Source organism: Manacus candei, unplaced genomic scaffold (genome assembly GCF_025592945.1).
Source record: "Manacus candei isolate 608988 ecotype Guabito, Panama unplaced genomic scaffold, ASM2559294v1 h1tg000132l, whole genome shotgun sequence".
NCBI lineage: Eukaryota > Metazoa > Chordata > Aves > Passeriformes > Pipridae > Manacus > Manacus candei.
The window spans coordinates 29059-56908 of record NW_026138180.1 but is presented as its reverse complement, the minus strand read 5'-3'; the positions used below and the strand labels follow the sequence as shown (position 1 = coordinate 56908).

At 55.6% G+C, this 27850-nt stretch overlaps 3 protein-coding genes across 3 annotated transcripts in view; 1 reads left to right on the top strand and 2 right to left on the bottom strand.

The window, feature by feature from the left end:
• The window catches only part of SCN8A (sodium voltage-gated channel alpha subunit 8), a 50984-nt gene extending 39386 nt beyond the window's left edge, over positions 1 to 11598 (top strand). The window contains exons 21-27 of the mRNA XM_051771393.1: positions 1915 to 2037; positions 5399 to 5683; positions 6089 to 6142; positions 6837 to 6974; positions 7604 to 7708; positions 8667 to 8937; positions 10111 to 11598. Coding sequence (XP_051627353.1) covers positions 1915 to 2037; positions 5399 to 5683; positions 6089 to 6142; positions 6837 to 6974; positions 7604 to 7708; positions 8667 to 8937; positions 10111 to 11258 — 2124 coding nt within the window. The 3' untranslated portion in view covers positions 11259 to 11598. The remainder of the gene's footprint in view (positions 1 to 1914; positions 2038 to 5398; positions 5684 to 6088; positions 6143 to 6836; positions 6975 to 7603; positions 7709 to 8666; positions 8938 to 10110) is intronic.
• Positions 11599 to 17988: 6390 nt separating this feature from the next.
• Positions 17989 to 18728, bottom strand: TMDD1 (transmembrane and death domain 1). The gene has a single exon (XM_051771380.1). It carries the CDS (start codon positions 18697 to 18699, stop codon positions 18055 to 18057), a length of 645 nt encoding a protein of 214 aa, XP_051627340.1. The 5' UTR covers positions 18700 to 18728; the 3' UTR covers positions 17989 to 18054.
• Positions 18729 to 22110: 3382 nt separating this feature from the next.
• FIGNL2 (fidgetin like 2) lies at positions 22111 to 24402 on the bottom strand. The gene is given in 3 exon segments (XM_051771367.1): positions 22111 to 22980; positions 23024 to 23695; positions 23697 to 24402. Coding segments are annotated over 3 exon segments (2148 nt in total). The 5' UTR covers positions 24303 to 24402.
• Between the last annotated feature and the right edge of the window lie 3448 nt (positions 24403 to 27850).

Here is a 27850-nt window from a genome sequence, read left to right as displayed (position 1 = left end):
CCGAGGGGAAGAAGCTTTAAAAATGGGGAGTCAGTGAAGTCTGTGCCCTGTGTTCATGGAATCATGGAATCATGGGATGGTTTGGCTTGGAAGGGACCTTAAAGCTCATCCCATTCCACCCCCTGCCACGGGCAGGGACACCTTCCACTAGGCCAGGTTGCTCAGAGCTCCATCCAGCCTTGAACACTTCCAGGGTGGGGCATTCCAGTGTTGTATTCACAGGGTAAATAGACCACACCTCCAAATCCAATGGATTTTGATATTTGGGTCCAGGATTTTAACGTACCAAGGGCTCAGTCTCATTCTGAGAGGGCTGATTGTCCTTCAAAAGGCTTTGTTAGAATTTTTGGGACACCCCTGGGATCTCTGCTGGAACCTTTGGGACGCTCCTGGGCCTGGGTTTAATCAGTGGAATTTAAGGTCAGATGGAAGGACCAGAGAGCTGTGTGGCCACATATTGTAGCCACTTATTTTTTGGGGCACATGTCACAGAATTGTGGAATGGTTTGGGTTGGAAGGGACCTTAAACATCACCTAATTCCAAGCCCTTTCCAGAGCAGGGACACTTTTCATATGAAAGTGGAAAAAGCACGTGCACCAAATAAGATGAAATCTCAGTTTTCCCACGTGTTTGTGCATTAGAAATCTGGTTCTGAAATTTCCCTGGAATATGTGTGGAATAGTGATTGATTTCACATTATTATCCTAAAATCCCTTTTAAAAAAAGAATGGTACATGGGAATTGTCCTGTTCTGAAAACGCAGCTCAACCCCCACCTGTTCCAGGAGGAGTTCTCATGGTTTTCTGTTATTTGTTGCTCTATATTGGTGTCTTTTTATTCCTTAAAAAAGGTTGGCATATCTGTTTCTAATCTGTGTCTGTGTGGCAGCAGCAAAAATGGGAATAGTGGATGGTGTCTGGAGCTGTTCACACGTGGCCAAGTCACGTCTGGGACTTGGTGGGTTTAAGGATATTTTGATAATTCCCACCTGCAGAGCCCAAATGTGACTCCAGGCTGATAAACAGGTTGTCTTTGCTGTTGGAACAGCGTTGGGAAGTGGATCTGAGAGCTGTGTGGTGGTTCAGTGTGTGAGTCCGAGCAGCCGCCCGGGTGGAAAACGGGCACGTCCGCCCTTGCCCTGCCTTGGGGACAGTCCCAAGGGTCACTGGGACGCTCCCAAGGGTCACTGGGACACTCCCAAGGGTCACTGGGACTGGGGGCAGGCAGAAGGCACAGTTGGAGTGTGCGACAGGCAGGAAGAACACCCCCATCCCTGGGGTTTCAGGCAGGAGGAGCCGGAGCGGGAGCCGGAGCGGCCCCGGCGGGGTCGGTGCTCAGGTTCCCCGGAGTTGTTTGTTCATCCTGGCTGAGGTGGGAGAGGCCTCACCTGTGAGAGCTGGGCCCGGGTGTGCAGTGAGTGTATTTATCTGTATTCTTTCCCATAGGTACCTTTAACATTTGTCTGGCTTAAATTTCATGGGCGCCGCCGGGATCCCGCCGCCGGTGCAGGGCGAGGGTAAGGCTTTTGTCCTCGTTTGGGCTCTTCCTTCCAAACAGCCCCCTCTCCGTGTGTGTCTCTGCCTCTCTCTCACTGATCTCTCCCCTCTGTTCTTTTCTCAGCCTCATTATTTCCTTCCAGGTCGGTTCAGTCAAGTGAAGTAGGCAGCTGGTGTCATGGCTTCGGTATTTGGGGCGGCCCAGGTGGCTCCTGGGCTGGGCAATCAGGGTTAGGGGATCCAATCTAACAGTCTGGAACCTTTTTTTTTTCCTTTCTTTTTTTTTTTTTTTTCCTTTTTTTTTTTCTCTTTCTTTTTTCTTTCTTTTTTTTTTTTTTCTCTTTCTGTTTTTGTTTTTTTGTTGTTTTTTTTTTCTGTTTTTTCTTTTTCTCTGTTTTGTTTCTATTTTCTGTGTAGGTCTCTTTAGTCAGCCTTATAGCTAATGCCCTGGGCTACTCGGAACTAGGTGCCATAAAGTCCCTTAGGACACTAAGAGCCTTGAGGCCTTTAAGAGCGTTGTCCCGATTTGAGGGGATGAGGGTAAGATTCCATTAGCAGCTGATCCTTCTGCATGCCCGTGGAGCGGTTTCTTTTTAAAAAGCATGCTAGAACCGATCAAAACCGGTGGGATAAAAAAATTCCAAAGAGAATCATGATGCAGCTGCTGACTCTGATCACCTCTACGTGGATGTCCCCTCACCCCACCCACCGCTGCACCCTCCCCTCTAACCAAGGGAGATGCATAAAAGCTGCCTCATTACATTAATTACCGGCCCAACCCACCTGCCATTCGTAGCCGATGTCGACACTTGGCTGTTCTCATTTGGCCTGGCTTTGACCTCGAGCATCCGAGGGGCTTCTCAGCTGGAACTTTTCCGGTCTAGGGAGAATCACCAGGTGCAAAGAAGCAGAACTGGAACCACCTCAGGGTCTCCAGCCCCTCCGAGCGTTGGCTGCTGGCGGAATTGGATCGAAAGACTCTGGGCTTGAGGGGGTTTGACAAAAAAGCAATTTGGCTGCCAGGGGGGAAAGGCTGCTGCCTCTCGGGGGTCACTGCAGGAAGGGACTGGGGGGAGCTCAGCTGGTTGAAAACTTTGGTTTCATTCCTCTTGTTGCACCTTGTTGTTCTCGGTCCAGTCTGGTGGCGACTGGCAGCCTTGTCTGGTAGTGGAGCTTTTCCTTTCCACCCCCTCCCTTTTTCCATGCTTTTTTGGTCCCTGTCCTGTCGCTGTGGAACCAGAATGAAGCACAAGCAAAGCATTGAACTTATCAAGCTTTCCTCAAATTGGAACCGGCCCCTCTCCCCGGGGGATGTCAATTATTGCAGTGTCTCGCTGCTTTGCCACTGATATTCTGTATTTTGGTGCCTTTTTATTTCTTTTCCCCAATTGGGATTGAAATAGTCTCCTATGAACATGCAAAAAAAAAAAAAATATTGCATAGTAGAAAAATGAAGTAAAGGGTGTTTTGTATTAATGGGTTTCCCAGGTGATCTTAAAACAGCAATGTGGGTTTTGTGCTAAATCCCAGTTAGCTCATAATCAGAGATATTACAGGAGATAAAATTATGCATTTTAAATGAAAAGGGAAGGGAAGAGCAGTCGCTGTTTTACTTCAGGGTCTGATTGGAGCAATTCCACCGGGATCCTTCTGGAGCAATCCCACCTGGATCCTTCTGCCCTTTGGATTTGCTGTAGTGTAACTGAGCCCAAAATCCAGTGTGAGGGGGGCACTGAGCTGAGCAGGGATCCTCAAATTCCCTAGGAAGTGATTGAAATACAAGAGATCCAAACCCACAGAGGAGTGTTTCTTCCCTAAGGCCTTACCCTGCTGTTATTTCTTTGTGTCATTGGCTTAATCCTAAATTTGATTGTGTGATAACGGCACAAAGGGTGAAAACTTCCCCTGGACACAAAGGCAGAGCTGGGTTCAGGTCCCACCCAAGAGTTTGATCACAAAGAACAGGCCCAGCACTAGACCTGGGGCATTAAAGCCATCTTTAAGCCGTGCTGGAGAGAAGATTTCTGCTGCACAATCAGGAAATGCTCGTCCTGAAAGTGGGGGGTTTTCACCGCAGCAGAATTGGTAGTTACAGCTTAGCCCTGTTAGGTACCCAAACCCAATTATTTCTCCTTTGTTTTGACCTGAAGACAAGTGTCCCTGCCCCACCCAACCAGACCAGTTCCTCTGAGCCAGAGAACACATCAGAAGGTCTGAAATGCCTTTGTAAAGGAGACCCAAACTGGAGTTCTTTGCTTTTCTCTCCTCCATGACAATCTGCTTTTCCAGGGGCTTGCTCTGCTCTGGGCTCAGTCAGGGAGTTTGACAGTGGTGCTGTGGGATGTGCATGTGTTCTTGTCAGTCTGCACACAAAAGCCATGTTCCTCCTCTCCCATCTCTTGGAAAGCTCTGTCCATTTAAACAACCCTCAGTGACCACATTTCAGGGGGATTTCACCCTTTTCTCGCTTCCGGTGAGAAGTGGAATAAACCAATGTACAGATGGGAGGATCTGACCCCTAAAAAGCCCCCCCTGGTGTTGGTGTCCAGCAGCTGAACATCCTGTTGGGATGAAGGGAGGATGAGAGCAAAGGCTGGACCCTCACCCTTGCCTCCAGCCCTCCCTGGGTGCAGTGATGAATCCGTGACATGATCTAACAGTTGGAGTGGGAGACTCTCTAGGTCACCATGGGCTTCAGTTTTCCTCCAGAATGGCCTGGGTTGGAAAGGACCTTAAAGATCATCCACTCCCAACCCCCTGCCATGGGCAGGGACACCTTCCACTAGTCCAGGTTGCTCCAAGCCCCGTCCAGCCTCTCCATGAACCGCTGTGAGGGGGACAGGGGGGTTGCTGCAGCACTTACTGTGTGGGGTGGTGGCATCCAGCAAAGGGATGTTGTAGGAGCAGAGAGGGGACCAGGACCAGCTGTGGTTCAGGTGCTGCCACCTGAGAACTCCCAAACCCCCGTGCAGCTGAGCTGTCTTTGGAAACTCAGGCGAAGGGGTGGCAACAGTTTAGATTCTCTTCGTCTATTAAAGGAATCTAAATTAGGAGATCATAATAAAAGATTTAATATCCCGCTGACCCACCTCTATTAAAAGCCTCAGAGCTTACATTTGGTCATGTGGTGGCCAGGGATGCTCAGGGACACGGTGCTCCCAAACTGGGAGAGGCTAAAATTAGGTGAATGGTGGGAGAGCCAAGCTCTGACAAAACCCATCCTCGTTCCCACCATGTTTTTGCTGCTGTTTGGAGGAAGGAACATGGCTTTTCTGTCTCCTCGAGCCTGCCCAGCTGCATGCTCAGCTGTCTGCCTGGGGCAACATGACTGGCCTTGCTTTTAGTCACAATATGATCTTGGTGTTACTCAGTGTGACCAGAGCGATGCCGGGCTTGGTCCTGTCCCCCCTGGCCCTGGGTGGGAGCAGGATCAGGCTCCGGAGTGAAAACAGCCTTGTTTGAACGTGGGGAATGGCCGGAGGGGCCACTGGCTGATAAAAAATCCCATGGAACCCACGAGCAAAAGTGTCCTCACACTTGGCTCTGAGAAAATTCCAGCTAGGAATTGCCTGTTTGTTCTGACAAAGAGAGTCTGAGCACACCCCCCCCCCCTTCCTCCCTAAAATAACACTAAATAATCGTTGTTTGACCGAAGAACAACCGATCCAAAGTTGAACTCTGTCCATCCAACAGCCTGGCCTGTTTCATCCTGAAAACAGAGCTTCCCCAGGCGGCTTTGGAGGGGGATTTGTCACGGCTTGGAATAAGTTCACTGCCGGCTCCTGTGCCGGTGTGTCAGTGGCCCGACCCCTGTTCCCCCCCCGAAAACAGCTGTACTGATGCTCGCTGTCTCCTGCCTCGTGTTTTATACTGAAACTTTTTCCCACCCCTTCCAACACAGGTGGTTGTCAACGCCTTGGTTGGCGCTATCCCTTCCATTATGAATGTCTTGTTGGTCTGCCTTATCTTCTGGCTGATTTTCAGCATTATGGGGGTTAACCTGTTTGCCGGGAAATATCATTACTGCTTTAATGAAACAGCTGAGCACCGCTTTGAGATAGATGTTGTTAACAACAAGACAGACTGCGAAGCTCTGATGCCACCCAACTCCACGGAGATCCGGTGGAAGAATGTGAAAATTAACTTTGACAACGTTGGGGCAGGATATCTGGCTCTCCTGCAAGTCGTGAGTTTGGCCTTTCACTCTTCTTTTAACTACAAACTGCTCCTGATGGGTTTCTAAATGCTTCCCTCTCTCCGTGAAATGCAGCGTCCCCTCAGCCCCCCTTGGGTTTGGGGCTGCAATAAAATGGCCATTTTATTTTTCTTCCCTTTCCCAATGTGTGGGTCTCCCCTCACAGCAAAAGGGGCCCCAGGTCTGTCCCCTTGCACTTGGCCTTGTTGGACCCCATGAGGTTCCCCTGGGCCAACTTCTCAAGCTTGACTGATTTCACTTAAAAGAGAAGGAATGTTAAACTTCACTATACAGGGCCATCAAGAGGGCCAAGGAGTCCTTGAGCTGGCTCAGGTCAGGCTTGTTCTTGTGTTTTGGGTGAATTCTGTCTCAGAGAACGTGTGTTTTCTTTGCCAGGCTACGTTCAAGGGCTGGATGGACATCATGTATGCAGCAGTAGATTCCAGAAAGGTAAGACCCCCAATCTCCCCTCCCCACATTTCACTCTGCTCTTCTGCTGTGGTAAAAATCAGGAGTGAGAATTGCAGAGCTGTGCTTGTAGCATGTTTTTAATGCTGGGACTGTTTCGTTTGCTCTGTTGCTCTGATGAGTTAAAAGATGCTCGAGGAAATCCCAAAAAAGGGCAGGTTCTGCCAGTTGCTTTTTTTGTTCTGCTCCTCCTGGAGTAGAAATACAGTGAAGGAAACAATACAATTATAGATTTAATCATCAGAGCAAATTGTGGGGAGGAATTAGCCAGAGGATCCCCCACAAACCTGTGTCTGCATGGGAGCATTGGTGTGAATCCAGGTTTGGAATTGTGTCTGGGCTGGAGTCGTTCCTCAGGCACTTTTCTGGTTCTTGCCTGCTGGAATCATGCAAATACCATGACTTCCTTTTTGTTTTCTTTTTTTTTTTCTCCCCTCCTCTTCTCTTGATTTTGTATGAAAATTTTTTTAAATGGGTTTTCTTGTCCTGCACTAAATGCAGGTTGGAAACAAGTATGGCTGTGTCAGGGCAGTGTAAAAATGTTCTTCTCTCCTCTGATCTTTTTGGTGTCACATCTTCAAAAGAAAGAGCTTGGAAAAAATACAACCAGCCTCATTTTGCCTGTATTTGTATGATTTTGAAATGTCTTTTGTTCCTCTTCTCACCTCCCCTTCAGCAAGAAGAGCAGCCCAAGTACGAGGACAACATTTACATGTACATCTATTTTGTGATCTTCATCATCTTTGGCTCCTTTTTCACCCTGAATTTGTTCATTGGTGTCATCATCGACAACTTCAACCAACAGAAGAAAAAGATAAGTGATCTGTGTTTGCTGCTGTGGTCTCTTGTGACCTGTGCTTGTTGGAGGGCTGCTGGGCCTTCAGGCTGGTGGGTTTTTCTCCAAAATAAAGTCAGTTTGGGGCACAAACCTCCTTCCTTAGAGCTCTCTGTGCCTCGGTCCCTGCCCAGCCCTGTGGGACTGGCTGAGCAGGATCAGGGGTGCAAGAGGCAGCCCAAGGCTTGATTTAAGCTCCAGCCACATTAGACATTTTCCCTAGACTACATTTTCATGCATTTTGGGGTGTTTTTGTGCCTTGACTAAAATATAGGCTTGGGAGCAGGATGCCTTCCTGCCTGTCTCTCATCTGCTGCTTTTCTTCCAAGTCAAACTGAGGATTTGCATCCTGTAAATGCCCCCACACCTGTTTAGCACAGAGGGGAGAGAGGGGTGGGATAAAACAGTGCAATAAAACAGGTCATTCCTAGGAAAAACACTCCTTTTTAAGGGAAGATCAGTCCACCTTGGGCATGAGTGTGAGTTATTTCTGTCTGAAACAGCTGCCCACCAACCTCCCAGCTGGCAGGTCTCCTCCTGCCTGAGCTGGGCTTTATCCCTTCTGCTGCACGAGCTGATTGTAACCAGTTTTCCTTTTGCCCCTTTACTTTGGAGGTCAAGACATCTTCATGACAGAAGAACAAAAGAAGTACTACAATGCCATGAAAAAACTGGGCTCAAAGAAGCCTCAAAAACCCATTCCCCGACCTCTGGTGAGTATGTTGGAGGGAACTGAGGGGGGGGAACCTGCAGAGCAGATTTCAAAGGGGCTTTGCCTCCAAAAGCATCCTTTGTTCTGACTCATGCTGGGCTCCACCTCACCCAGTTCTTGTTGTAACTCAGGTATCAGCTGGGAAAGGTTAAACAGCCCGTGCTGGGGTTGGTGTTAATCACTTCTCATCACTTGAATCAGCGAAATAATCCCCAAACCCTGTCTGGTGAGAGGCCAGAGATGAGGAGTAGGAACCTCCTGGCTCTAGTGAGGAGGGCCTTGGGCAATTATCCAGCCTTGGGGGCTGCACTGATGCACCTTTCCCTGCTTTCTGAAAGGCTTTGCACCCCTCAGAGAGCCAAAAAGGCTTTTGGGGTGAGTCCCTCACATCCTGCATGTTTAAGGCACCTGCTGCTGGGACTACACTGATGCCAGGACACAAAAGAGGTTGGATTCTCCTCCAGGTACCCAGCAGTCAGTCACCAGGGCAAGGTGGACCTGGCTGCTTTCCCTGGTCATGACTGGAAGTGCTTCACCCTCCCCTTGGGCTCAGCAAAGAGGAAGATCTGCTGTTAGTAGGGCTGTAGTAGCATGTTGGGGTATAAACAGCAGCATTTTCCTGCCTTTCCCCTAAACAGACTGGACTGTGGGCAGGGTTTGCCTTGAAAGCTTCTTCAGGTACTGACAAAGCAAAGTCCTCATCCCTCTTCCCACCAACAGTGAAATCATTTGTTGCCTAATGATAGATCAGGAGGAAATTCCTCCCTGTGAGGAACCCCTGGCACGGGTTGCCCGGAGGAGCTGTGGCTGCCCCATCCCTGGGAGCATCCAAGGCCAGGTTGGAGCAACCTGGGCTAGTGGAAGGTGTCCCTGCCCGTGGCCAGGGGGTTGGAATGGGGTGAGTTTCCCCCCCACGACCCGTGTTCCAACCCTGTCCCCCGTCTCTCCCGCCGGCGCAGAACCGCATCCAGGGGGCCGTGTTCGACTTCGTCACCCAGCAAGCCTTTGACATCGTCATCATGATGCTCATCTGCCTCAACATGGTGACCATGATGGTGGAGACGGACACGCAGAGCAAGCAGATGGAGGACATCCTGTACTGGATCAACTTCGTGTTCGTCATCTTCTTCACGTGCGAGTGCGTGCTGAAGATGTTCGCCCTGCGCCACTACTACTTCACCATCGGCTGGAACATCTTCGACTTCGTGGTTGTGATTCTGTCCATCGTGGGTGAGTGGGACACCCCTCAGGGCTCTGGGGGGGCCAGGCTGTCTCGGTGTGTGCAGGGCAGAGCACGTTCTGCTCCCTGGAGGGGGTGTGTGTGGCTTTCAGGGTTTCCGAGGTTCTCTTTTAAGGGACCGCGGCCGGTTTTGGCAGCCTGAAGTTCCTGGCTGATGCCTCCTCCCCCTGCTCTGGAATTCCTTTGCAGTTTGTGTGGAGTAAACCACTTGACAATTGCTCTCCTTGTGTGGAGTAAACCACTTGACAATTGCTCTCCTTGTTTTTACAAACAGGAGTTTCACTCACCCCATTGGAACGTTCTAATGCCCAGTAACCACTGAAAATATCCCTGCAGGGGCTTCCTGCCACGGCATGTGGTGCTTGGACTTTGGTTGAATGTTGAATCAATGTTTCCTCCAACAGGTTTCGGGGTTTTTTAGCACCTAATCTGCAAAATATGCACAGCCTCACAAATAAATCAGGGTAAAGCTTGGCAGCACACAGGCCCACTGACAAACCACAGCCTAAAACCCAGCTCCAGGTTTTCTGCTGCTTGAAATCAGGTTTATCTTACACATTTTTAGCACCTTCAAAGCAGAGTCCATAGCCTGGCTCCTGGGGCAGGGTTGGGCACCGAGAGCAAACATCTCCAGGAGGGAACTCATCCATCCTGCTCTGGGTGGGATGAATCCCCCTGCAGCTGGACCCCTCTCTGTGGAGGAGAGCTGTTCAGGGAGCCAGAGCACTCAGCTAAGGCTTCAAATCATGGAATCTCCTGAGTTGGAAGGGATCATCCAGTCCAATCCTGGCCCTGCAAAGGACCCCCCCAACAATCCCCCCCTGTCCCTCAGAGCATTGTCCAAACCCTCCTGGAGCTCTGGCAGCCTTGGGGCCGTGCCCACTGCCCTGGGGAGCCTGGGCAGTGCCCAACCAGCCTCTGGGGGAAGAACCTTTTCCCAATATCCAACCCAAACCTCCCCTGGCACAACTCCAGCTGTTCCCTCGGGTCACCAGAGCAGAGATCCGTGTTTGCCCTTCCATGTCCCCTCGTGAGGACTCACCTGCCTGAAGGTGAGGCCTCCTGCTCCCAGCCCCCCTCCCTGTGCCCCGTCCTCCACCGGGCCCAGAGGAAGCTGCAGCCCGGGCGTCCCCACCGTCACACCTGTCCCTCCTCTTCCCTAGGAATGTTCCTGGCTGAAATCATCGAGAAGTACTTCGTGTCCCCCACCCTGTTCCGAGTCATCCGCCTGGCCCGTATCGGCCGCATCCTGCGCTTGATCAAAGGAGCCAAAGGAATCCGCACGCTGCTCTTTGCCTTAATGATGTCCCTGCCTGCCTTGTTCAACATCGGCCTCTTGCTCTTCCTGGTCATGTTCATCTTCTCCATCTTTGGCATGTCGAACTTCGCCTACGTCAAGCACGAGGCCGGCATCGACGACATGTTCAACTTTGAGACCTTTGGCAACAGCATGATCTGCTTGTTCCAGATCACCACGTCCGCCGGCTGGGACGGGCTCCTGCTGCCCATCCTGAACCGGCCCCCGGACTGCGACCTGGACAAGGAGCACCCGGGGAGCGGCTTCAAGGGGGACTGCGGGAACCCTTCGGTGGGGATATTTTTCTTCGTGAGCTACATCATCATCTCCTTCCTGATCGTGGTCAACATGTACATCGCCATCATCCTGGAGAACTTCAGCGTGGCGACGGAGGAGAGCGCGGACCCGCTCAGCGAGGACGACTTCGAGACCTTCTACGAGATCTGGGAGAAGTTCGACCCCGACGCCACGCAGTTCATCGAGTACAGCAAGCTGGCGGACTTCGCCGACGCCCTGGAGCACCCGCTGCGCGTCCCCAAACCCAACACCATCGAACTCATCGCCATGGACCTGCCTATGGTAAGTGGGGACAGGATCCACTGTTTGGACATCCTGTTTGCCTTCACCAAACGTGTCCTGGGGGACAGCGGGGAGCTGGATATCCTGAGGCAGCAGATGGAGGAGAGGTTCGTGGCGTCCAACCCTTCCAAAGTGTCTTACGAGCCCATCACCACGACGCTGCGGCGCAAGCAGGAGGAGGTGTCGGCCGTGGTGATCCAGAGGGCTTACAGGGCTCGTTTGGCACGACGGGGCTTCGTCAGCCGAAGGCCTGCCTCCACCAAACTGGAAAACGGGGGAGCCAACAGGGAGAAAAAGGAAGGAACCCCGTCCACGGCGTCCCTGCCGTCCTACGACAGCGTCACCAAACCCGAGAAGGAGAAGCAGCAGCGGGCGGAGGAGGGGAGGAGAGAAAAGGCAAAGAGACAAAAAGACACCAGGGAATCCAAGTGTTGAGACACACACACACACACACACACACACACAAAAAAAAAATAATAATAATAAAAAAAAAAATAGTAGAATTGTACAAATTAAAAAAAAAAAATATTTGCAAGCGGGAGGAAACAAAAAAAAAAAAGATTGTTTACAAACTTCCTGAAATAATCTCAATACAGAACAGCTGTGGAGACACTTACCTGAAGATCTTATACCAAACATAGTCTGCTTACTGTGTGACAGCGTTGCATCTAAAGCAGTGACCTACCACCTGTTTAAAGGACCCTGTAAACAAACATTTAAACACACAAAAAAAAAAAGGAAAAAAAAAGGATTTTCTATTGTTTGGGCAGGTGGATACTGCATGTTCCACATCAGTCAATGCAACTTAGGACAAACAAGCAAAATAAACCACACACACACACACACACACACAGAGAAACAAAACCCGCTGCTGGGATTCATGTATTTTCCAAAGCAGCCCAAAATGGATTTTATTTTCCCATTTTGTTGATTATTCTTGAAAGAAAACCCAGAAGTCACGATGTTAACGGGTTTGTTCATGCAAAACCGGATTTGCATTTAGTTAAGCAGCAAAAAAAAAATAAAAAAAAGGAAAAAAAAAAGTTAAAACAAGTAGAACAAAAAAAAAAAAAAAAAAAGGGAAAAACCGAAACAAAGCACCCATTGAGCCCATCGAGTTGTCATAAGTTTATTTGAGATTTATTATCTGCATTCTACTTTCTACATGGGCTTTACTTGGTTTGGGAGATGGGGTAGTCGGGTACCTTCAGCCTGGAGCCAGCTCGGGCTGATCCTCCCCCAAAAAACAACACAAAAAGTGCTCGTTAACGCGTAGAAGCGAATTTGCATGACGGCATGACCAGGGACCATGCATGAGGAACCACGAGACACGCAGTCACCTGTCCACAGGGGTGTGTTTAAGCCATAAAATTCGAGGCACTCCACTGAGTATCAACCGCACACTGTATTTGGAGAGAAACCTTAGTGGTGCTCCTGCCCGGCGCCGGTACGTCCCAGTCCGTGGGGAATCTTCCACAGACCTGCCAGTAGGAGAGAAAAAAAACCAACAAAACCCCAGAAAAACCTGTCAGGCCCCAACGAAACCCCAGTGAAACCCAACAAAATCTGTCAGACCCCAACAGAACCCATCAGACCCCAACAAAACTTATCAGACCCCAACAAAACCCATCAGACCCCAACAAAACCCAACAACAATGCAACAAAAACCCCAACAAAACACCAACAAACCCCCCAGCAAAACCTACCAGACCCCAACAAAACCCCAACAAGCAGATGAATGAATTGTGTGTGTCTGTTTAACAACTTTTGTCTTTCTTTTCCATAGAGCCATCTCTTTTGCACACTGAAATAGAATAAAATTCCAAATGCTGCTCTGGACCTCACCCAAGGGGAGAGGATAAATCTGGGAATGGCTTGTTATCCATGTCACTGTAAAACCCAAAACCTAGGGCTTCAACCAGCCAGCAAGGTCAGTTGTATCCTGCAATATTTAGCGTTAATGACTGTCCGGCCTCCGTCCTGCGGCGCAGACACTTCTTTTGGGAGAGATAAAAGCTAAAAAAAAAAAAGAAAAGCAGTGTGTTATCTCTGCTGGTGGGAATTTTGGGGGGGAGGGGCGATCCCACAGCGATCCCACGAGGTGGGGGACGGGGATGGGACCCCCCCTTGGCTGTCCCGTGGAGTCGAACCCCGGGATCCTCCCGGTGTCGGGAGCGCGGCCCTTCCCGCGCCGTGGGGTGTAGCCAGGAGGGTTTTGTGGGGGGGGGACAGCCCAGCAGGGGCACAGGAGGAGCTGTGGGGTGCCTTCACCTCCCTTCCCATCTCCCACACCTCCATCACAGCCCCGCAGAGGAGGGGGGGAACCGGAGCTACCTCTTGCCTGGTGTCGCCGCGGCAGGGAAGGACATCACGAGCCACCTCCAAAAGCTTTTCTGTTCCCTCGTCCCCAGCTCCGTTTTTGGGGCGTCCTCACGGCTCAGCCAGTTCTCAGGCCAGCCCCGCTCGGGTTGGGGGGGGTCTCTGCAGGGCCAGGGGGGGCTCGGGTGGGTGCAGGGAAGGGGGAGCAAAGGGAGGTGACGTTTGGCCCCAACCAAACCGAGGGTACCCAGAGAAGGGGAGGGAGGGGTGGGAGAAACCCAAGGCACCAGAACTCGACAGGAGGGTGAATCTCAGTTTGCAGAATCCCATAACCCAGAAAAACGACAGGAGCCACTTAAAATAAACCAAACCCAAGCAGGAAGCCATCCAGCAGCCATCTGTGCCACCGGGGCGGCCACGGGCACGGGAGCAGCTCTGCCCCACAGCAGGGACCTCACCTGTCCTGCCTTGCCCCCGTTGCTCCAAGGGTGGGATGTATAATAATAATAATAATAACAATAATGATGATGATGATGATGAAACAAAGAAAAAAAAATAAGAACCGTAAATCTTCATACATATGTACAGGCTACGTTGTAAACAGCACAAAAAGAAAATAATGAACATTAAAAGAAAAAAAAAAAAAGGAAAAAAAAATAGCTGAAAAGCGTGGTTGAACTTTTTAAGAGACGTTATAAATACTGTAATATATCATTTTATTTTATCGGCATGCCTTTTTGTAAATACAAAGAACTACAAAAAAAAAAAAATTATAGAATGGCTTCTGGCTTATGCCATTGTCCATGGTTATTTTTATTTTTTTAAGATTTTTTCTGTTGTCCTTTAAGGCTTTAGATAGCCAGGAAAAACGTCCCCCAGAGGAAAAAAAACCAAAAAACCCAACAAAAAAAAAAAAAAAAAATTTCCAAACAAACCCCCTAATCCCCCCCCCAAAACAGATTTTAACAAAAGCTTTATTGCAGCAGCAAAAGTCTCAAAGTCTCCACTTTTGGGTTCCAATGTGCAATAAGTCGACCACTTCTATGCAAGATTTGGCTGAACTCCAGAATTGTCCTTGGGCTGGGCTGAGTCTCGCAGGTGACGCTCGGTGCCTTCGTGCTGGCAACTCATGAAGCTGCTCGATTACTTTAAAATAAAAAGTCCCTTCCAACTCTGCAGAGATATTTATTTTTTTAATGCTGGAGCGCAGGAGGTTGCTGAGCAGGAAGGGGAGGGAGGAGGTTTTTCAGCCTCTGGGCGGCTGGAGTTGGTCCTTCTGCTCGAAAAAGAGTCCCAAGGGGGGTTTTTGGGGTGGTTTTTCTCCCTTAGTTTCCTCCCCTGGGGTGGGTTTTTCCCTCAGCTGAGGGGGAGCAGGACATGGTGGGGCTTCACTGGGTGAAGCCAAAGGAAGGGGGAGGAAATTTCGGGCCAGGAGCCTCAGGGACCTTCGTGTGGCACCCAAATCTCCCAAATCCAAACTCCTGCACGGAATTCACATTCTGGATTCAGGGCTGTGGGAGCAGAGCAAGGGAGGGGGTGTTGCCATTAAAAAAAAATCACACCCACACCGAGTAGTTCCCCTCTCTCCCTTCTGGGTTAAATCTGTGAGGGGGGGGCGAGAAAGAAAAGCCAGTCCAAGCTGCTTTACTCACTTTTCACCTTCTTTTAAAAAATGTAGAAGCCAACGTTGAACCCAAAAAATTCCAGGCGACCCCGCGGTGTCCCGCAGAGGCCACACCTGAGTTGGAATTATTTAATTTTCTGCCGCAAAAGTAAAATAAAATAAAATATAAAATAAAATAAAATAAAAAAAAAAACCTGTTCAAGCTGTAAAAGCTCAATAGCAGAGATTAGTGTATTAGAAACTGCATGGTGGCTCATACCGGTCTTACCCAACATGATTAACAATTACTATAAGCCAAAAGAAAATTAAATAAACGTTACCCTTTTCACTGTACAAGGGAAGGTTGTCTTGGTGTCCCAGTTATTTGCCTGGTTGCATCCTCCCTCCCCTCCTCCTCCTCCTCTGTGCTTCCTCCAAGGCTTTTTAGGGTGGTTTTTGTGGGGCAGAGTGAGGTGCAGGAGAAGCTGCTGGAAGGTGTTTGGTGTTACCTGGTGTTTGGTGCCCACACTGGGTCTGTGGGGTCGGTGCCTTTGAGGGGGGGGGCTCAGAACCTGCTCAGGGCTGGGGCAGGTGGGTGCCCTTGGCAGGTCAAAATGCCCCGTGTTGGATCTGCTCTGGCAGGGGAGGACGTTGGTGGTCTGTGGTGTCTCACGCTGTAACCCAACCCCTCACCCTGGAACCCCTCACTCACCCTGGAACCCCTCACTCACCCTGGAACCCCTGACCCTGCAACCCCTGACCCTGCAACCCCTGACCCTGCAACCCCTGACCCTGCAGCCCCTCACCCTGCAACCCCTCACCCTGCAGCCCCTCACCCTGCAGCCCCTCACCCTGGAACCCCTCACCCTGGACCCCCTCACCCTGCAGCCCCTCACCCTGCAGCCCCTCACTGACCCTGCAGCCCCCTCACTTGCACTAAAAGGACCCAAAAAAGGACCCAAAGCAGCTGCAGAGCCCCCCCTGAGTCCTTCCCCGGGGCAGGTCAGGAGCTCTGAGCACTGGTGCTGTTGGGGGTCCTTCCAGACCCTGAGTCCCACCCCTGTTCTTGGCTTCCCTTCTCCAGATCAACCCTTATCCCATAGGATGCCCCATGGAGTGACAGGGTTTGGGGCAGTGGGGACAAGTGGGGGGGTCCTGCTGCTCAGTGGTGCTGAAGGGCCCTGGATTGGGGCTGGAGTTGGTGGCAGGGAACCCCTCACCTGCACCCCACCACCAACTCCCCCTCTGGACCCGAGGGGCTGAGCTGGGTGTGAACCCCTTGCCAAGGGCAGGACTTACCTTGGAGTCGAATGCCCGAGGCTTCACCTTGGAATTGGTTTTCCCTATTTGAGTTTTGGTCCAATTTGCTCGACAAATGTGAATTTTCCTGCTTGGCTGAGGCCGGTTAAAGCAAAGCACTGGCACTGCAGGGCCCAGAGCGTGGCTGTGCCGTCCTGCACCTCACCAGTGCCACACGACGACAGCACTGGTTTAACTGGGGCACGGGGAGGACGGAGCATTCCCAGTTCTCCCCATCTGTAAACGGGGTGGCTCATTCCCTACCTCACAGGGGTGTTGTGAGGCTTAGTTACCGAGCGAGTGTGATGCGTGGAGGGTCTCAGGCACCCGGGGCTGTGCAGGCAGAGCAGGGCACGGGGGAAGGGGCCAGGGGGGGCCAAAAATGCTGCTACGAAAGTCCTGCACCCTCCACCCGGGGCAGAGGCAGCTCCTCCCTCTGACACCCCGCTCAGGCTTCACCCCGAGCTGCCCGTGCTCCCCCTTCCCCCCTTGGCTTTACTCTCTGTTCTGTTTGACCTGAGGAGAGGAGGAGGAGGGAGCAGGGGGAGGGAGGAGGAAGGCGATGGAGGAACGGGCTGGGAGTTCCATGTCTGAACTTTTGAGTTCCTTTGTACTGTACATCTTTTTACTTTGGAATTTGCAATAAAGAGGTATGTCCATCTTGTTTTAACAACTTCTCCTGGCTGCCCTGTCGTTCTGTAACCTTCTCACAGCGGCGACCGCCTCCCCAGTCCCCAAAATCCACACCCTGGGCCCAGACAGCTCATCCCTGCCAGGGCAGGACTCCAAGGGTGGCTTTGCAAGGTGGGGCTGGTCTGAAGTGTGGATGTCCAGCACCAGCCCCTGCCCTGGAGGAGCCTCTGGGCTCCTCATCTTGGGAGAGTCACAGCTTTGAAACCCCCCGGGCACAACACAAAGCTCATCCCAGCCCTATCCCAGCGTATTCCAGCTCCTGGTTTAGGGAGGCTGAGCGATGCTTTAGGGGACACACCCTGCCACAACCACCCTGCAGGTCCACACTGCTCCAGGGGGGACCTGCAGCCCCTGTGGCTGGCAGGGACCTGCCTTCGTTCTGCTCCAGAGTGAACACTCCAAGACCCACCAGCTCATCCCCAGCTCCCACCAGCCTCGAGCTGCTCCTCAGGCTCCCTGCAGCCGAGGCAGACGCTCCCCAGCACGGGGGGGCCGAGGTGACAGATGGCAAAACAGCCCCTGAGCCCCTCACCCTGCGGAGCAGCCGCTGGGTTTGACCTTCACTGACAGGCAGGAGCCACCTGAGAGGACACAGGGACAGCTCCGTGCCAGGAACTGGCCACACTGGTGCTTCAGGAAGTGGCTCCCCGACTGTTCCATTCAGGGGGAAAAAAAAAGCATTCTGTAAATTGTGTAGATTTTAACTGTTCTGCTCGTCTCTGAAAGCTGCACTCAGGGTTATCTGTCTTTCCCTTCCTTCTCCAATGCTCGTAGGCCACTTGGTTGGATTGATGCAAACCAGTTTTTGATATAAAGAGAAGCCCCCAGACCCCTGGTGGCTCCTCAGCCCACCCAGCTCCCACCTTCAGGAAAGCCACGAGTGTCATCCCAGATGACTCCAGGCAGCACAAAATGCCTCTGCCACAACTTGTCAGGTCAGGAGGGTTAAAATCACCCTCTTGCCCATGAATAATTAACTCCTGGTTCTGGCTCAGCCTGAGAACCCAGCAGAGAGGTTTTGCCCCCTCCCTGCCCCGGGGGGACCCCCACACTGGGGCTGCAGCCCAGGGAGCTCAGCCCGGCTCCATCCCTGCCACAGGGCACCTTGGCATCCAGTGACAACCAGGGACATCTCCAGGGCAGCCAGGGGTGACGGGGGTGGCTGGTGGCCATCTGGCCCTGGGTAACCCAAGGACGGGCCCCTCCCTGCCCGGGAGAACACACAAGGTCGGTCTCTCCACCTCAGTCCCTCCATGAGGCTTTACTGGGTCTCGTTTTCCCTCCCGGCAGATTCCCGGTCTGGGAACCATCCCGGTTTCAGGCGGCCAAGAGCCTCCTCCAGTGGCAGTAGTACATCAGGGTCCCGGTGAGGAGGGTGGAGGTGAGGAAGGCTCCCAGGACGCCCAGGACCACGGGCTGGACCCAGCCCAGGGGGTCGCGGCTGTACCGGGGGAGCCGCTGGCGCTCCAAGAGCAGGTCCCCCGCGCCAGGGGCCCTCCTGCCCCGCAGCCCCCCGGGCTGGAGCTGCACGGAGCTGAGGTGCTGCACGCTCCGGCTGTACCCCTCCACGTTCCTCTTCAGCTGCAGGCTCCGGTCTTGGTTCAGGTTTTTCCCCAGCTCCCGGGCGATGTCGGAGCGGCCGATGCTGCGGAGGCTCCGGACCAGGCGGTCCCAGGTGGTGGCCTCTCCTGCCGTCACCAGCCAGTGCCGCAGGGCTTCCGAGCACCGGCGGCCCCGGCGGGGGCGGGCGGGGCGGTTCCTCCCGGGGAGATGCTCCGGCTGCAGCTCCTGCAGTTCCTCGTCGGGCCCGTTCAGCTCCGCCTGCAGCTGGAGGCACTCGGAGCGGGACAGCAGCTCGGCGATGCGGCCCATGGTGTGACGGCCCACGGTGGCCGCCACCGTGTCATCGCCCCGGCCACCCGTGGCCAGCAAGAGCAGGGCGAGTCCCACGGGCACCAGCATCGTTTGGGTACCAGCACGGATTCGGTGCCCCTTGGCAGGGACACACCCTGCTGACCTCACAATCCCCCGCTGACCCCACAGAGCAGCGTGTTCCAGGGACATCCGTCCCTCTGTCCAGCCACCCTCTGTCCAGCCACGACATCCTTCGCTTCCCACATCCCCCCCCAGCCTGGAGCATCCCACCTGCACCCGCGGGATTCACCTGGGCTGGGATATCCGGGCTCTGCAGCCGCCGTCCCCACCTCTGCCAGCGCGTTTGGAGGGGCGGGATGGGGACAACCACTGCCCCCTGGGACACCTCCACCACCCCCGTCCCACCTCCCAAAGGCCGCGACAACAGCTCGCCTGTCCCTCCCCAAGGAGGGGGGATGCAACACCCGCCCCCTACGCCGGGACCTGCCTGTTCCTCTCCCCCCCCCCCCCAGATCCACGGAGCAGAGCCGGGTTTAGCTTCGCTCGGGGTCAGGGCGACGACCCCATAACCACGAGGTGGCAATGCAGCCCCGAGGTGCCACCGGCGCTTCCACTTTCGGTCGGGGTGTCGATAAAGCTGAAAAACTCACCCCGGAGGCTGCGGGGCTGTGCCGGCAGCAGGTGGAGGAGCCGAGCCCCCGTTTGCTGGAGGAGGACGAGGAGGAGGAGGATGGAGCCTTCCTCCCGTTTTTCCGCAGCCTTTCTCCACAGCGCCGGAACCTCGGGGGTCCCAATAAAAGCCGGATTGTTCCGGATGTTCCAGCGCCAGCACAAAGGCTCCAGCACCTCCCGGCCACCACCCAGGGATAGCACCCTGTCCCCTCCCTGCCACCACCCAGGGATAGCACCCTGTCCCCTCCCTGCCACCACCCAGGGATAGCACCGTGTCCCCTCCCTGCCACCACCCAGGGATAACACTCTGTCCCCTCCCTGCCACCACCCAGGGACAGCACCCTGTCCCCTCCCTGCCACCACCCAGGGATAACACTCTGTCCCCTCCCTGCCACCACCCAGGGATAACACCCTGTCCCCTCCCTGCCACCACCCAGGGATAGCACCGTGTCCCCTCCCGACCCGGGATCCAGCCCCCAACTCCTCATTCTCTCACCCACCGAACCTCTGCCCCCCTTCCCCCGTCATTCTCGGCCCCCCCCCGCACCTCCCCTGTACCTGCAAGTGCTGGGCGGGTCCTCCCCAGCAGCCAAACCTGCCCGAGACCCCCCTGAGCCCCCCAGGCCCAGGGGACATTCCAGCAGGGCCCCCTCCTCAGCAGGACATCGGTGCCACTGCCCGAACGAGGGAAGGGCAAACCTGGACCCGACACCCCTGATGAGGGAAGGGGACACCCTTGGATCCTCCCAGCACCCTAAACAAGGGAAGGGGATTCACCTGGACCCCCATCCCCCCTGACAAGGGAAGGGGACACACCTGGGACACCTCTAACAAGGGAAGGGGACACACCCGGGCCCCCATCGCCCCCAAGGACAGGAGTTGTTCATGTAATCTCTTTAATACTGTGTAATACTTTTCTTTTTTAAAATACAGCATTTCTTGAGGTAGACCATCCCAGCCCTAGAGCTTGTCTGTCTCAGACATCAATAAGACATGAATTAAATACTTTCATGTACAATATGTTGCAAAATGAGGTAGAAATGGTTACAGAGAGTGTACAAATAGGATAATAATAATAATAAGTCTTCAGGAACCCAGCACCACTTTTTGGAAGGGGGGGGGAGAGGAGCAAAGGGGGTGCCCTGGTAATGCCCTGGATGCAATAGGAAACTGTGAAAAAATTGGGAAAAATTGGGAAAAACCCCGGCAGACACTTCGGGGTGAGGTGGGGGAGTCCCTGTGAGGGGTCTGTTCTCTCTGCACGTGCAGACCCTGAGGTTTTGGGGGGGGCTGCCCTGGGGGGGAGGGCCTGGAGCAGCTGCTTCCCCAACTATAGAGCACTAAAAAAAAAAAAAAATAGGTTTTTTTTTTTAATTAGGGGAAAACCTCACCCCCACAGCAATGCAGAGGGTGGGGGGTGAGTGGATGGGTTGGGGGTTCATGCTCTTGTGCAAAACCCCTGATGGGTTTCTGGGGGGCCGGGGAGAAGTGATCTCCCCAATCTGTGGCCCCCAAAGCTCAGAGGAGCCAAAATTCCCTGATTTCAGGTGAAAAAGGAGCAGCGTCAGCACTGGAATCCTCCCAGCAAAGCCTGGGTGACCCCTGTGTCCCAAACCCACGCTGGGAGGAGGATCCCCCCCAGTTCCAGCCTGACTCTGGGAATGGGGACCCCCCCCTGCTCCAAAAAGTGGTGCCAGCGACAGCTCCCAACCTACAGCACTAAAACTTCCTGTTGAAGACACGTTTTACTCCACCAAACGCTACAATAACAATGTTAAAAGCAAAAATTAAAAATAAAATTATGGCATAATATACGTGGAAAGCACCCGAAATACATTCAAATTTCATCTTTGTAACAGCTTCAAGTTTATTCTTTTTTTTTTTCCTTTTCTTTCTTCCTTTCTTCACCCCCTTTGGAAGCAAATGCATGAGGCAGCTTTGTCCCAGGTTGGAAAACTCTTTAAAAAAATCTCTTTTTTTTTTTTCCTTTTTTTTTCTGAGAAGATAAAAAGAGTTTTTAAAAACACATTCTTTCGTTTTTCTGAGGTAATTCTTTTCCTGAGTAGTTAAAAAGAAAAAAACAAAAACAAACAAAAAACAAAAAAAAAATACTACAGACCTTACAAAAATAAAAACCCAAGTCTAGGATATTCAACAATCTACAGCATTTTACTCCAAAACCTCCTGGTTTTGGGGTGTCACTCCCTGGTTTTGGGGTGTAACCCCCTGGTTTTGGGGTGGAATCCCCTGGTTTTGGGGTGGAACTCCCTGGTTTTGGGGTGGAACCCCCTGGTTTTGGGGTGTCACCTGGTTTTTGGGTGTCCCCCCTGCCCCTCCCTCCCCGATCAAGGTCATCGCCGGGGGCGAAGGGGCTGCTTGGCTCGGAAGACGCCCGAGGTATTTCTGTTGGGGACAACAAAAGCAGTTAAAAGAAAACAATAATAAAGCTTTTGGGCGGACGGGGGGAGCTCGTGCATCCGACGCCGGAGCGGATCCCGACGGCGGAGAGCCGGATCCCGGGGTGCCTCCAGCCCCGCCGGCACCGCTGGTCCAGGGACGGACAGAAGGGAAAACAATAAATAGCTTTATCCTGAGTCGTGGGCGACACTCCCGAGAAAACCACGGAGGGGAAATTCCCCGGGCGAGTCCGAAAGAGGAGAGGTGAGGTACGTGGTGCTGCCGGCGGCGTCTCCCGCGCTTTGGGAGGAGGGATCCGACCCCGCCCGGGGAACCCGGAGTCCCGCAGACCCCAACCCCGCTGCCGCGCCCCAGCTCCAGCCCCGCGGCCTCGGGGTCCGTCCCGGCGCCCCCGTCCCCCCGCTGCTGTCAGTGCCTGGTGCCGTACATCTTATCCCACTCCAGGAACAAGTCCAGCTCCTTCTGGGAGGCGGCGGGGCGGACCTTGCAGAACGCCTTCTCCAGGTCCTGGTAGGAGGCGGGGGGTCCCGGCAGGGCGCGGCGCGCGGCCCCGGCGTGCTGGCAGAGCCGCAGGAGCTCGGCGCCGGAGAAGCTCTCGGTGCGCTGGGCCAGCGCCGCCAGCTCCCGCTCGCTCAGGCAGCAGCTCTGCTGCGCCAGGGCCTGGCGCAGGATGTGCCGGCGCGCGGCGCCGTCCGGCAGCGGGATGTAGAGCCGCGTGCCGAAGCGCCGGTGCGACGCCTCGTCCATGCTGCCGGGCCGGGCCGTGGTCCCGATGACCACCACGTTCTGCTCGGATGAGGTAGCCACGTTGTCCAGGTAGGAGAGGAGCTGGGACTTGAGGTTGCTCACCTGCCCGCCGTCCTCGCCCGCCCGGGCCGCCAGCAAGGCCTCGGCCTCGGTGATGAGCACCACGGCGGGCTGGCGGCAGCTGGCCACGAAGAACACGGTCTGCAGGATCTTCTCGGCCTCGGCTTTCCAGGTGGAGAGCAGGGTGGTCCCGCTGAGCCTCAGCAGGGTGGAGCCCAGCTGGGTGGAGATGCAGCGGCTCAGCAGCGTCTTCCCGGTTCCGCGGGGGCCGAAGAGCAGCAGGGTCCGCAGCGGGTGGCTGGCGCCGCTGTAGGCGCCGGGGCGCAGGATGGGCCACACCAGCTCCTCCTCGATGGCCGCCTTCACCGACACCTGCCCGGCCACGTCCGACCACTGCACCGGCGGCCCCCGCTCCACCACCTTGGTGTTCACCAGCTCCAGCACCAGCGGGTCGACGTTCTTGGGCTGCTCCTCCACCGGGGCGCCGCCGAACACCGGCGCTTTGGGGGGCAGCCGCAGCGGGAAGGGGGGGTCCCGGCTCCGCCGCCCGCTCCCCGTTGGCCAGGGGGGGGCTGAACTTCTCGAAGGGCTCCGCCGGCCGCAGCGGAGCGTCCCCGGCGCCGTAGGGTGGCGAGACCATGCTCTTCATCTGCTGCCCGCCGTACTTGCCGGCGTGTTCCTCGGCGTTCCCCGCACCCCCCGACCGCTTCCCGGGCTTGAAGGCCACCTGGGGCGACTCGGCGGTGCCGCCGCCGAACCCGTTGCCCCGGCACTCGCCGTTGTCCGACATGGGGTAGGGGGACTTTGGCTGCTCGTAGCTGTATTTCCTGTACCTGCCCTCCCCGTCGTCCTCCCCGCCGATGTCGAACGCCTTCCTCTTCAGCGCGCCCGCCTCGGTGCCCAGCGGCGGCACGGCCAGGGGGGCCAGCCCGGCGCCCTGGTAGCCGTACCCGGGCACCCCGGGCGGGCGGGCGGCAGGCGGCGGGGCCGGGATGGGGGTGGGCGCCGCGATGCCGGAGGGCAGGTACGAGGCGGGGGGGTGAGGCGGGTGGATACCCCCGTAGCCTGGCTGCGGTGGGTAACTGCCGGCGGCGTAGTTGTACATGGGGCCGGAGGAGCCGTAGCCCGGCACCAGGGCGGGCGAGGGGTGCGGGGGCTGCAGGAGCCCCGAGCCGTGGAGGGCGGAGGGGTGCGGGGGGGGGGAGCGCTGCCGCCGGCTGGGTGCAGTAGCCGGAGGGCAAGTAGGTGCCGCCGTAGCCTGAGGGGTACTCCTGAGACGCCCCGAGCCCGCCGGAGCCGGCGGCGGCCCCTCCGCAGGAGTTCCCGGGGTACATGGGGTCGGCGAGGTTGGCCGACACCACCGGGGAGCCGCCGAGCCCGATGGCCCCGCCGGCGGTGGGGACGGCGGGTGGCACCACCCCCTTGGCGCCGGGGAGGCCATCGTGGATGGGCGTCAGGGGGTAGGTGCCGTCGGAGCCGTGAGCCCCCGGCCAGGGCTCCCCGTCCCCCTTCTGCCCGTTAACGGGCCCGAAGGCGCCATCCCCGTATCCGCCGAGCGCCGGGCGCTCGTAGGGCGCGTCCAGCACCCCCGAGTACTTCTCGGCGTACCTCTTGAGGAGGTTGGAGGCCGTGAGCGCCGAGATGTCATCGTTGGCCCAGGCGTAGTTGAAGCGCTGGCGGGTGCTGGGGTACAGGTCGGACTTGTGGGCCGGCGAGGAGGTGGTGGAGGAGACGTCCAGGTGCTGCTCCGGCCACTGGTTCAGGGACTGGGCATGCTCTGGTGACCAGTGCATCTTCGACAGACCTGTGGGGCCGGGGCGGCACAGGTGAGAGCGGTGAAACAGGGACGGGCCCCTCTCTGCGTGGAGCACCCCCAAAAACCTGGACTGGCCTGTCCTGCGCCCCATCACACCCCCCGACTGCAAACATCTGCTTCGACTCACCCTAAACTTTCACAGGATCCCCGAATCCCTGAGGCTGGAAAAGCCCTCCAACATCACCGGGTCCAACCTTTGCCCCATCCCCACCTTGTCCCCCAGCCCAGAGTGCTGAGTGCCACGTCCAGTCCTTCCTTGGACACCTCCAGGGGTGGGGATTCCAGCACCTCCCTGGGCAGCCCCTTCCAAGGCCTGACCACCCTTTCCACGCAGAAATTCTTCCACCCAAAAATCCCCTTTGACCATGGGGGCCTCCACACCGGGGTCAGTGTCACCCTCTCTTGCTCCAGTCCCCAAATACCAGCGGCCCCTGAGGGTGGTGGCAGCGTGTCCCCCTCCCCACCCTGCTGTGGTGCCCCCCATCCCACACCCATCCCCTCCAGGGACACCGACACTGGAGCCAAGCGGGGGCCTCGTGCCCCCCTCGCTCTCCGCTCGCAGCCTTTAAGCCACTCTGTGGCCACGGCACAATTAGATTACTTAATGCTTTAATTGACTTATGGGGCATTTGTGCTTCCACTTTGGATATCAAACTTCCACAAGAGGATTTAGATGGTGGCTTTGCGTGGCTTGAGCCACCCTCCCCCTGCATTTATGGCCATTATCAAAGAGCTCCTGGTGGATAAACGCCCAGCAGATCCTCCCGGAGCCGCCCGCGGAGCCGGCTGGGCACGAGGGGCATGGGGGGCACCTGGGGGCAAAGGCACCAGGAAGCTGCGAAGGGAAAAAGGAGCATTTGGGGACTCCAGGAGGAATAAGACATTTTCCTTGATTTTATTTTTTTTTTTAAGGAATTAAAGCCCTGGGAGTTTCCACCCTTGTTCCGAGGGGGCTGAGCGCTGTGCAGTCCTGCAGCTGCTTCTGCCCCCCCAAAATATCCAGCTGGAAACGCCCAGGGCTCAGGGGTTTGGGGGCACCAGGAGGTGTCTGACTGCTCCAGCACTGAGCCCAGCGTGGAGCGTGGCAGGAACAAGGTGCCACCAGCACAACCAGCAAACCCCAGGGGCATTCCCAGGCTTCGGGAGTCAGGGAGCAGCTGCCCACAGAGACCCTCACCCTCCTGGAGAAGGGAGGACTCAGCAGCCCACAGACCACGGAAATCCACATCCGTCTTCTCCCGTCCTGTGGCATCCAGCAGTGCCAGCTCCGTTTCTGCAGAGAACACCCCGAGGATGGACAGAACCCCACAGCAACCAGGAGCACCCAGCTGTCCCCCATGGATCCATCCCAATGCCTGAACCCCACTGCTCACACACCAGCTCAAAACCAGCATCTCAGGATGGGCCCAGTGATGGAACTGCTTTTCCAAGAGCCTGGAAGAGGGTGGCTGGAAGCCCAGCACGATGGCACGGGGCTCCTCCAGCCCCCATTCCCGAGCCCCGGATCCCGGAGCTGCCGGGAGGAGCGGGGCAGGGGGGTTTGCGAGGCCGCGGGTTTGCAATCCCGAGGCGCCAACCAACCCTTTAAGGACAAGAGAGGCATTTGGGAGAAGAAAAACCCAAACCCATGGAAAAGCCGGTCGCACCCTGGAACACGCCGGGAGGGGGAGGGCGGCGGGCAGGGAGGAGTTGTCAGGGCTGAAATGGGACGTGAATGAGCGGCGGAGCGGGACAGATGTTTCAATGCTCCCCTTGGCAGTGTGAGAAAATTACTGTCCAGTGACCAAATGGCCGGGCCGGTTCCCACCCTCGCTGCTGCCCATTATCCCCAGCGCAAGACAAAGGCGGGCAGGGGGGCTGGGCAGGGAGAATCCTATTGTTCCCGCCCGCCCTAATTATGGAAATCTTGTTAATCTATTCAGCAGCGACTCTGAACTGGGCTTTTGTTCGGGGGTTTTTAGCGGGGAGCACCACCGAGGGTGTCCAACGGCTCGGCGTGGGGACGGGGTGCGCTGCTTCCCGCCGCCCCCCACCCCGGGAGAAGCTCCGACCACGAGGCCTCGGGATGCTGGGCTGTCCCAGAGCAGCGTCTCGGGGTGAGGTGGCTTTGTTGGAACAGGGATATCCCGTCCTCAGCCCTCGTATGCAGAGCACACCACGTACACACACACACCCACCCGTGTCGGCCCCACACGCACGGTGCTGATGCTGGTGCCCAAAAACCCCGGCAAAAATCCCACAGGGACGACCCACAGGCAGCATCTGGTGATGGCTGCAGCGATCCCACATCCCTGGGGGGATCAGGAGAGGGCTCCAGTGGATTTGGAAGGCGAAGGAGGAGAGCGACGCGCGAGAGCAAACACGCTCGAGCTGGGGGTGCACTGAAGCCCAAGGTTTAAATCCAGCCGAGCTCCCCCGAGCCTTGGGAAGAGGGATCAGCCCCTGGAGGGAGCGACCCAGGTGGGCTCGACCCTTTGGCTGCGTTATCCCAGTCCTGGGGTGCCGGGATGAGCCGCGGAGCCGCCTCCATCCACCCACCCCCCCGCCGTCCCGCCGCTGTCGGGCCGGTTTAACGCTGACGGCTCCTCCGGGCCCAGCTGTCACTCGGGGGAGTTATGCTGCTCTTCCCAAAATCCATCGAGCAGCTCCATTATCCCCGAAATCCCCGCGGCAGCGCAGCCCGACGCGATCGGCTCCCGAAAGCCGCCCCTGCTTCCAGGGGCTGCCCGAATTCCCGGGATTTTAACGCTCTGCCGTGCGAGGTTTGGGCCAGGGGAGAGAAGACGGGGATGCCGGAGCCTCCTTCCACAGCCCAGCCTTCACTGAGCCCCGAAAACACGGATTTCCCACCTCAGGGATGCGCGTGACGGATCTTCCATGCTGGACTGTGCACCCAGTGGTGGGTCTGGACAAAGAGGAGGAGAGAAGAGGCTTCCCCAAGTCTGCCCAGGAGTGGGAACGACTTTTTCTTCTTCTAAATGATGTATTTCCTGATGATCTTTTGGGCTACAGCTCCCTGAAGCAGAGCCCCAGAGCTCTGGGGTCCATCCCTGCCTCCTCAGAGCAGCACAGGGAAAGTGCAGCGGCATCATCCGGGTGAAATCAGGGCTGTAAATCAGAATTATGACCCTGCAGACACTGTGCTGACCCTCACAGAGGACCTGAGGCTCGTGGCAACGTCTCGGAGCTGCTCCAGCACTAAGGCTGGGGATTAAAGCAATATTTGGGCGTGTTGATACGTGTCTTGAGGCCAGACTCCGGTCACCTCCAGCGAGTCTGGAGTAGGCAGAGCAGCCCAGCAGAGCCTGTCCCAAAGGCAGGACCAGGCACAAAGCTCAGGTGTCATAACCCAACCAGGCACAAAGCTGAGGTGTCATAACCCCACCACGGCAGCACCGGCGAAGGTTCCACCCCCAGCCCGGCCCAGGCGGGGATTCCGTGGCAAACCCCAAGTTTTCCAAGGCAGGCCCAGGGCATTTGGCAAACCCATCCCGGAGCCGCAGTGACATTCCCCGTCCCCTCCCC

Coding starts and splice junctions, on each gene's coding strand:
- TMDD1 (XM_051771380.1), bottom strand. CDS start 18,699: ATGCTGGTGCCCGTGGGACTCGCCCTGCTCTTGCTGGCCACGGGTGGC.